General features: G+C 36.0%; 1 protein-coding gene across 1 annotated transcript; it reads left to right on the top strand.

Moving 5' to 3' along the window:
* The first annotated feature begins 484 nt into the window (after nucleotides 1–484).
* On the top strand, nucleotides 485–9,662 carry LOC130228464 (globoside alpha-1,3-N-acetylgalactosaminyltransferase 1-like). Its single transcript, XM_056456891.1, has 7 exons — nucleotides 485–565; nucleotides 3,648–3,677; nucleotides 3,774–3,809; nucleotides 3,947–4,003; nucleotides 5,968–6,000; nucleotides 6,102–6,236; nucleotides 8,635–9,662. Exons 1-7 carry the CDS (start codon nucleotides 504–506, stop codon nucleotides 9,323–9,325), a joined length of 1,044 nt encoding a protein of 347 aa, XP_056312866.1. The 5' UTR covers nucleotides 485–503; the 3' UTR covers nucleotides 9,326–9,662.
* Nucleotides 9,663–10,789: the final 1,127 nt, after the last annotated feature.

Below are 10,789 nucleotides of genomic sequence, written 5' to 3'. Positions count from 1 at the left end.
AAAAACATCCTCAAAACAGACCAAACTTTTGAATAAAGTCATTATTTTTGTTTTACATCCCCACAATAGTATTCTCAGACCTGGAAAATATTGAGATTTTTTTGTATTTTTGAATGAGTCTGGAGCCTTTCTATCTATGAAAAATTTGATCTAAAATATCTTAATTTGTGCTCCAAAGACAAAAGTTTAAAGTTTATAATGAGCATTCACCAGTTCTATATTTTTCATTTTCAAATAAATCTGTCCATTATAGCTTTGAGCTAATAAATCTGGGCGTTACAGCCTTTGAACCTGTATTTTGACAGTCTCGTTATTCAGTGGCTTTGGCATCGTTAAAAAAATTATAAATAGCTCCACCCTTTTGTGTCAATATGACTCTGAAATATCCCACTCACCATAGAAACACACCCCTCCTTCCCTGATCTCAACATCTCCTGCTAATTCCTCTCGCTTGCCATTTAGTAAGCTTAACATTAGTGTGGACACAAATTAAAACAGGAATAATGCCACTGCAGGCAAATCTTATTTTCATCATTCTTCTGTTTTTTGGGATGGCATTGAGTGGGTAAGTAAATACATATTTTCAGCAATATTAGATGTTGACAGATGTTCAGGGTTTGGTTTATAAATTGATTTTCTAAAAATAAGGAAGTACTAATGCAAACTTTTAAATGAAATGTCTATTAAGTGTCTTTTCTGCGGTAAATTTCGTTTAATAGATAACAAAACACATGCATATATTACAGACCAATTTCAGTTGGTCTTTTTATATTATAGCATTTAAGATTGGACAATATTAACTTGTGGGATCTTTTAATTATGTAAAATCTTAAGAAGAAACATATAGATATATATCAACTACTATCGTTTTTTTTTATTTGTGATTAACATATTAGCTCCTGCCGTTAAACTGCAATGCATTTTACCCAGAAGTTGAGGGATTCTGTATTATTAAAGGGATTGTTTGGCCACAAATGAAAATTGTCATTTACTTTTTTTTCCACTTGTTTCCAAACCTGTTTGAGTTTCTTTCTTCTGTTCAACAAATGATAAGTTCAAGGAAGCTGAAAACCTGTAACCATTAACTTTAGTATTTGTTAATATTATGGAAGTCAATGGTTACAGATGTCTTTAAAATATCTTTTGAGTTCAACAGATGAGAGAAACTGAAAGGTTTTTTATAACCACTTGAAGGTGAGTAAATTTCATTAAGTTGACTTGTTGCTTGTTTAAAGTTGTCATCTTTGCTTTTGTGCTATATTTTCAACATTTGAGACCTGTAAAAAAGGCATCAATGCTTTAATAGCATTGACCTGAAACACCACATAAGTAAACATAAGTATTGTAGCATATGAATATACAAGATAAGCCCTGGTTTAACTGGTCCCCTTAACTTTATGAATTAGGGAATGGGTTCTGATGAATGAGCTGACCTCAATATAGATTGTGTAGTGGTCAGCGGTACTCAGGAACTTGTGGAAATTCAGTTGTGGAAATTAATTTTTAAAATGAACAAATGCTGCAGCCAGTTCAAGTTTTACTTTAGCTCTGGTAAACCTGCCAATTCAATGACAGGATCTTCTACTGTGTCACTTCTACCCGCCGTACCTGATAATGTGATGGAAGTTGAGATTTGTTCTCCCTGGAGCATGTCATCAGAGAAGTCCTTCCCACATCCAGCAATAGTCATCTTCCTAACATTCTACCTCCTGATTTAAATCAGGGCAAGTTAGAGAAGGATCTAGCTCCTGCATTTAGCGACATGCATTAGAATTTGACTTTTTTTTTACATTATTATTTTTGGGGGTTTTCACCTTTAATGGATCAGAAAGTGTAGAGTATTCACAGGAAAGTATGGAGAGGGGAAGGATCAGCACAGGACCATGAGGCGGGAATCGAACTCGGGTCACCATGAGCACTGGAGTGCATGTGTCGATGCACTAACCACTGGTGCCAACAGAATTGGACTTTTAAAACATATTGCGAACTTTAAATTGAAAGTATAATCTGTATATCATAATATCATTAAGTATTAAGCGTTTATATGAATTGTTTTCGAGCCTTAAATATTGTATGTACAATGGTAGGTTCTGCTAAACAGACCGACAAGAAACTATTAACTATTATTTGTTTTTATGTTAAAAACGTTATATTAAAACATCTACAAACCCTTAAAACTGGTTCAAGTTCAGGTATAAACTATGGAACCTGTTTAGCAATTCACCACTGGGGATGATCTGAATGAAGCTGCATGATTTATGTAGATTGAATGGTATTATGCAGGTCGCCCCCAAGCAGAGAACCATTACATTTACAGAATGTCTCAAAGCTGTGATGAAACAACAAAGCCCCATTAACTGTAATCACATGACCTTGCCAATTGGATATGCACTTCAAAACCAGTCATTCAAAACAAAAGGTTTGTAAAAGGTTTCACAGTTTCGGGAAGCAGTGTCTGGAAAGCAGCCATCACTACAAGACAACAGACCAAACACACCTTACACATTCCAGGAAAAAAGGGATTATTTTAATCCAAACTTGGGTAAAATATGGACAAACCCAAGCATTGGCTACATTTTTAAATTAGCTTGTATATAAAAAATAAATACCCAGTTGTTGGGTGATGATTTTTTTTATATTTGACCTAAATGTAGTTTTAAACAACACAGTATCTTTAGTGCAGTGTTTACTATTTCCCTAATTCCTGAGAATGACATTTCTATTGTTGTTCACTTCAATTCACAAAACTAAGCAGCCTGGCCAGACTGGGATATCAACTACCATATGTTGGTTTCAACTGCTTTTTTTCAGGGAATGTAGTGATGTATCAATGTGCCATTCTGTGGATTTCCTTGTTTGGTGGTTTGTTGAAGGACCAAAAAACTAGCAAAAAAAAAATTGTATTGTATCAAAAATATGCATTGGCTGCACGGTGGCACAGTAGGTAGTAGTGGCGTTTCTGTGTGGAGTTTGCATGTTCTCGCAGTGTTCGTGTGGGTTTCCTCTGGGTGCTCCTGTTTCCCCCACAAGTCCAAAGACATGTGGTACAGGTGAATTGGGTAAGCTAAATTGGCCGTAGTGTGTGTGTGTGAATGAATGTCTATGGATGTTTCCCAGTGATGGGTTGCAGCTGGAAGGGCATCCGCTGCATAAAAACATATGCTGGATAAGTTGGCGGTTCATTCCGCAGTGGCGACCCCAGATTAATAAAGGGACTAAGCCAAAAAGAAAATGAATGAACTTTAGAAGCTAAACCCTTCAAAAGGATGAGGTCTTACCAAATGAAACAGAGTGAATATTTGTGGGTTTGATGAGGCATTATCAGTCACAAAACTGTACTCAATTCTTGCTTGGCAGTACAAGAAAAAATGGGAATGAAAGAGAAATAGCATTTGTTTGGGTTTTGAAGTTGTGGCATTTTTCCTAGAGTGTGACCTTCTTTGTGTTTTGTTTTGCTATTACTAGGTCCTTTATTTTGATGTCTTTTATATTTGTGTTTTTAAAAAACAATACATATTTTCATTGTCAGAAAAGATCATATTTTATCATCCATGTCATTACTATTTGCTTCATGTGTACTTGACAAACTTTTGCTCAGACAACAGACACACATCTTCCCTCATGAAGTTTTACGTCTTTCTTCACAGGCTCATTTACCTGAGCACAAACCAGAGAAGGTGAGTTTCGTAACACACCCACTACAAAAACATGGTTCCGACATAATGAAATTTTGCATATTAGCTGATTATAAGTTTTCATTTTACTGTTTTAAGCTGCAGTCAGGAGCTCATAGAACAAGTTTTTGCAACGTAAGTAATGCAGTTACATATTATTCTCATTTCAATACACAAGAAACGAATGCTCAAATATTCTAATAGTTCAGCAAATACTTGTATACACAATCTATATGATCATAATTCCACTGAGTAAGAGTTTGACTTTTCAGACCAGCGGCAAAACCAAATAACCTTGAAAGCCAGAGAAGTTTGAGAACATCGCCAGGGTAAGTATTACTTTATTTTAAATGATTGTGTTTAGCATACAATTGGATAGACACACAATCAAAATGACAACCAGTGCATTTGCTAAAATGTTTTGTTATTTCGTATAGAGTAAAACAGTCAAATTAGTCATGTACACATTGTAAACAGCGATGCCCACATTTAAAGTTATAGTTGTGCATCTATGGTATTTTGCTAGTTTGTGTTTCTGAAATTTTGAGTTGGGTTACTTCACATCACTCCAGCTAATAGACTACATGCTGTTATACAATTTTAACTAAACACTCTTGCTAAGGTGTCATGTTCTTCGTTTGTCATTGCTTAACAAAGAGTACACTTTAAGTGTGGCTTTGTCATTTCATGATAAGGCATTTTTCAAACAGTCAGTCTAAATCAGTTTTAAACACAGTTGGAATCTGGTCATATTTAGTTTGATTTACAAAGTATTATTTGGATCTGTTTCAAGCTAGATTCATGTGGTTAGAAACCCTGTTGAAATTCTATTTCTGGAAATCAGTTTCAGGTAGATTTTTTTCTGCCATCTTTTTGTGTAGTTTTATTTTCATTTTAGATTTATCTTTATTCTCAGTTTTTTGGGGGGTTTTAGAGGAAGATTTGGCATCACAAGTGAGCCCAGACTCGTACCTCCTCAATTTGTCTTTTCCTCCACATAAAGTATAGAAGAGAGACTAATCTCTGATGTCCACTTAAAAACAACACCGTGGCCCTTGTGACCTTTTTTGAGTACAAACTTTTTAACCACATGCACGCTGTAGCTAAATTTGGTTGTAAGTTCTGATTTTCATACTTAATCTGCTCAGTACTTTCTGGGAGTGCCTGAACCCCACAAACTGAATTGAATCAAGCTTTATGAATACATTTCCCTGGTAGCAAGAAATTAAAGAATTCTGGCCTAGATTTGGCATGAAGCTGACACAGCAGGCAATCATTTGGCAATGGCATACAGCATTTGGGCCAAACATGGCCCGGGTTTGGCAGAGGTGGCACCATCTTAAAGGCGGCACACAAGACATGGGCCACATGTCAAATGCACTATTTGGCCCAGATGTTAAAAATTGATATGTGGGCCCCTAAAGTTTGGCCTATCTTGACCCATATTTAAAATACATTTAAATTATTTTTGTGTAAAGAAATATATCATTCCGCTGTGGTGACCCCTGATAAATAAGGGACTAATCTGAAGGAAAATGAATGAATGGATGAAATAATTAAATACACAGTCATTTCCATCTTCCTTTGCATCTTCTAATGCCTTCATTTTAGTCCAGGAAGCAATCAAGATTAATTTGTTTGAATTATTAATCTATTGCTCCCTGTATGTTCCTAGATAACTGAATTCAACCTACATTACATATGTTTTATTAACTAAATTATTCTTTTACAAATTTTATTATTATTAACCATTGCTTACATTACCATTATTAATGCACAATGCTTCATGGGCTTATCAATTTCATTACAGTGCTGAGACACCAAGTCTGAGTCACCACCAGTTCAGGCACAGATGTAGCTTATTAACTTAGCTGAGACTTGGCCCAGAAATGGTCCGTGTTTGGCCCTTGTCTGGAAGCCAGACTTGGTCCAGTCATGTCCCATAATTCACTGCGGCATTTGGGCCAAGCAAGAGCTGATTGTGTGGGCCATGCAGAGAAATTTTGCTATGTGTGTTCAAACATGTTTTAACTAGTCACTAGTCACTAAGGCAGCCAATCAAGTGTGTGTTTTGTGAAGCAGCCACAAACATGAAACACTATACCACCACTTAAACTTTTCTATCATTAAGCCACAAACAAAAAAACACATTCTTGGTTCTTGATAGTTTTCATGGTTCTCAGGTTACCAATGAGAGGTGAATAAAGATTTACTAATCTTTCCATTTCATGGACTTCATTTCACAACCTATGAAATGCCTGTTTTTCTTTCTGCTAATTTAAATGTGTTACAGGTTTCAGTACAAACAGCCCAGTTTGCTAGCAGGGTGAGTATTATGTTTTCACCATTAACTTTTTCCCATTTCCACCTACAAACAGAATGAGTACAGTGCTGAGCATTTATTTATATTTGTTTGTGTTTATACAGTCGGGCAGATGTTGTTTCTTTATCGCCATGGCTAGCCCCTATCATTTGGGAGGGGACCTTCAACCCCACACTGATTGATTCTATCTACAAGCAACATAACATCAGCATTGCCACAACTGTCTTCGCTTTGGGAAAGTAAGCTCCTCATTATACCTGTGTGTCTTAGTGGCAAGGCTGTGTAAGAATCAAGGTGGCACTGGCATACTCACACTGATCAGTGACCTACCCAATCAGATGAGACACAATATTGTTTTAAAATAGGGGAGAAATTAGTAGAGCTCTACGATATTGAGGTAAAAAGATATTTGCTTATCTGTTATATATTTTAAAATATAAAAATAATTTCACAAGATGAATTCAATAGTTCTGTTGAAAAAGAAATATTTATTAAATAATGGTTGGGTGACTTTTTTAGTAAAGTGCGTCTGTATAAATATAATAAACAAATTACACATAGTAAAAAGTACAGATAATCAAAGTACAGATAGATAAAATTGAATACAAATTAAATTTAGCAGTGCTTAATGTTATTTTTATGGCTATTCTAACAGTCTTAAGAATCTATTCTATCAAGTCTTAAAGAAATTAAATAATCAAATATAAAATGCCACTGAATAGTCTTCAATAACCTACATAAATTAAAATAACTTTTATTAAAGCTACATACATCATACATTTTTTCATACATTAAGCTCCCTTTAATATAATGTTTGAACTGTGAGGAGAAGAGTGTGAACTCAAAGTTTTTTAAAATGTGGATTTTTCTACATTTAACAGAAGATGCTTCGTAATTATGCAAATCATCAAGTGGCTTAAGAATAGATGGATAGCTTTAACAAAGCAGCAGTAATGCCACTCTAGGATGATTATCTCAAGATCTGAACACGATTTTATGCGAAATTTGGGCTCGTTTTAATCAAGAACATCTCCGGAAATGTGATCCACTGTGGTTAACTAAACACAACTAGCTACATGTGTATCTTTTAGATAAACTTGGTATTTATGGGTCTCTGGCTGAAATGACTCTTTCAGCTAAAATCAGATATTGCCATTTTAGCTGTCTAATAAATTTGCATTTCTACTTTTATCTCATGTACAGTAAAATTATATAGTTAACCTATTTAATCTAATTCCTCCTGCATTTTGAGAATAAGCGTTTTACCTATAATAGTATCTGGATGCAGCCTTGATGATGCAAGCTGAGACTGCATATCTCAGTGATGCAATGACAGACACAATGCACTCATTGGAGCTAGTGACGTTACTGTGAGGGGTGTGGTTAGGTCAGCACATTAAAAAGCATTGGATGCAGCTCAGATTGCTCTGCATCCAGACCCCTCTCGTTTTACTGTAGAGCTCCTTATCACACAAATTTCACACCTCCTTTTGGATTAAGTTGGTTAAATAAGGTTTTATATACTGTATGGGAAACAGCATAGTCAGAATTGAATTGCAATTCAGTTGTTTTTATAAAGGTTTAGTTCTTCCAAAACCAATAATTATGTTATTAATTACTACTCTTCATGTCAACATCCCCTCATTATTAGTATATTGTGCTAGTTCAGGAGCACTGTGACGTAGACCCTCCAGATGCTCACACATGGCTTATTCTCATTCATTTCGGCTTAGTCCCTTTATTCATCATGAGTCGTCACAACAGAATGAACCGCCAACTTATCCAGCATATGTTTTATGCAGCGGATTATGCATATGTTTTATGTCTTTTGATTGTGGGGGAAACCGGAGCCCCTGGAGGAAAGCAAACACGAGGAGGACATGCAAACTCCACAGAAATTCCAACTGACCCAACCGGGGCTCGAACCAGCGACCTTCTTGCTGTGAGACGACAGTGCCAAACACTGAGCCACCATGTCACTTTGGCTTATTCTGTTCAAAATAAATAACAGGAACATTTAAGATAATACATCAGCAAACAACCGAGCATGACACACTCACAGCAGTCTCATGAATGTGTGCAATATACAAACACTAAGGAGAAGAATTCACCTAAAAAGATTCCACCTAAAATATCTTCATTTGTGTTTTGATGATGAACAAAGGGTTCAGGGAGTTGGAAAAATATGAGGGTGAGTAATTGATAACATCATTTTAATTTTGGGGAGATTTATCACTTTAATTGTAAACAATTGAATAATGTGTTTATAAAACCAGTCAAATAACCATTAACAAATTTTCCCCTCTCACATCTCCTAGATGTGCAAGCAGGACATATATAAACTTACCTGGTCATGTGACATCGCTACATTTTAATCAAAGCAATCTATTTTTTATTCATAAATTGATTTTTTTTTGTCCAAAGTCAAAAACAGTTTTTTTAAATAAGGAAAAAACATGGTCACACAATTGTGATGGGATTGAACAGATTAAGTTTAAGAGTAGGCCCTGAGGTCTACTTTATTTCACCAAAGGTCTATGATTTCTGGCCTTGTCATTGGTTTCCTCCTCTATAGTATAGTAAAAGGTAAAGATAAATCAATAGACTAACCATGTTATCTGTCATTGTGTTTATTAGATACACGCGTTTTCTCAAAGATCTTCTGGAGTCAGCGGAGGAGCATTACTTTGTTGGATTTCGAGTCCATTATTACCTGTTCACGGATCAGCCTGAAGCAGTTCCTGAAGTAAAGATGGGTGAAAACCATCGTTTGACAGTCAGAAAGGTCCCAAGTTTGGACCGATGGCAGGACATCAGTATGGGCAGGATGGAGATACTGGAAAAACTAATAGCAAATGAACTGATGCATGAGGCCAACTATATATTCTGTCTTGACGTGGATACTAAGTTTTATGGTCGCTGGGGATCAGAGACTTTGGGTAATCTGGTAGGAGTTATTCACCCTTGGTTCTTTGATTATCCAAGGGATTCGTTCACATATGAGCGAAGACCGGAGTCTAAAGCGTTCATTGCAGCTGGGGAAGGTGATTATTATTACACTGCTGCTGCATTTGGTGGCACATTAGAGGAAATCCATCGTCTCACCAAAACCTGCCGCGAGCAGCTGAACGCTGATCATGAAAACTCCATTGAGGCGATATGGCATGAGGAGTCTCACTTGAACAAGTACTTCCTTTACAACAAACCCACTAAGCTGCTGTCACCTGAGTATCTGTGGCGGGACATCAACATAAGTGCAGGACAAATAAAAATAATTCGCTTCTCTCATGTGGCTAAAAACAATGCAGAGGTTCGTCCAAATGCATAACATATGTTGTGAATCTGTCATCCAGCAAATCTGACAACAGGGACGTTGCATCTACCACATAAAACACAGACATGTACAAACATTTATGAACGTAATGTTTGTATGTAGCAACAGGAGCTTATTGAATGACCACATAATTATTGGTAACTTTGTACAGTACTTCCCATTGTTATTGTCCAGTCAAACACAGCCTAGAATTACTGAGGTCACTTACAACCCTTTGTTTTACCTTTTTGGTTTTAAAAAAGAGAGGTGAGGTAGGAGGTTTAGAAAGCAAACCAGCTAAAGGAAAATTTGGTCTGATCTGAACTTGAAATCAGCTAAAATTGTCTTTGTACTCTACTGCATAAATTTTTTTTTTTTTTTTTTTTTTTTTTTTTGCATTATCTTATTCATAGTTATGAAAGGTTGCACTTATATTTTTGTATGTTATAGTGTATACAGTGAAACAAGCATTATGGACACATCAACAGCAAAAAAATGTATATACACTGCTGTAGAAAAGTCATATATATCAAGTCAGATATATTTCTATGTTTTATATAACTGTGTTTATAGTATACATATTATTTGTAATTCAACAAATAAATATAAATAAACTATTTTTGAGACAATAATGTCCCCCAAATATTTGCCATTGCTACTTTTCTACTTATGCATCCCCAAGATGTTTATAAATGTTCAATTTATGATGATGTTTATGTAAAAACTCTATATACCGTTGTACAAACATGTATGTGAATAACTATTAACATTGCTCAAGGGGACACATTATACTTTTTGAGGTTGATGGGTTTTTCAACGTTACTGTCAAATTGTGGCAAATTCAGGCAAATTAAATCTTTAAAGAAAAAGTATTTGGTCTTTTATTTCTTTGTTAATGTTCTATTGACTAAATGCTTTTTTAAAATAAACAATTCCAAACTGATTTACCTGCCACTTTATTAGGTACACCTGTCCAAATGCTCGTTAACACAAATTTCTAATCAGCAAATCAGATGGCAGCAAACTGAATGCGTTTAGGCATGTAGACATGGTCAAGACGAACTGCTGCAGTTCAAACTGAGCATCAGAATGGGGAAGAAAGGTGGTTTAAGTGACTTTGAATGTGGCATAGTTGTTGGTGCCAGAAGGGCTGGTCCGAGTATTTCAGAATCTGCTGATCTACTGGAATTTTCATGCACAACCAGCTCTAGGGTTTACAGAGAATGGTCTGAAAAAGAGAAAATATCCAGTGAGCGGCAGTTCTGTGGAGAGGGGTCGGGATGCAGACTTGGTGCAGTACAATCTGAGCTGCATCCAATGCTTTTTAATGCGCTCACCTAACCATACTCGTCACAGTGACGTCACTCACTCCATTGAGTGCATTGTGTCTGACATTGCATAGCTGAGTGATGCGATCTCAGCTTGCATCATAAAGGCTGCATCCAGATACTATCGGTTCTGTGGGTGCAAATGCCTTGT

This window comes from Danio aesculapii, chromosome 5 (assembly GCF_903798145.1).
Source record: "Danio aesculapii chromosome 5, fDanAes4.1, whole genome shotgun sequence".
NCBI lineage: Eukaryota > Metazoa > Chordata > Actinopteri > Cypriniformes > Danionidae > Danio > Danio aesculapii.
The sequence above is the reverse complement of the archived record's forward strand: the minus strand, read 5'-3'. Positions and strand labels throughout refer to the sequence as shown.

Coding starts and splice junctions, on each gene's coding strand:
- LOC130228464 (XM_056456891.1), top strand. CDS start 504: ATGCCACTGCAGGCAAATCTTATTTTCATCATTCTTCTGTTTTTTGGG. Junction 3,678..3,773: donor CTGAGCACAAACCAGAGAAG/GTGAGTTTCGTA, acceptor TACTGTTTTAAG/CTGCAGTCAGGAGCTCATAG. Junction 6,001..6,101: donor CAGCCCAGTTTGCTAGCAGG/GTGAGTATTATG, acceptor GTGTTTATACAG/TCGGGCAGATGTTGTTTCTT.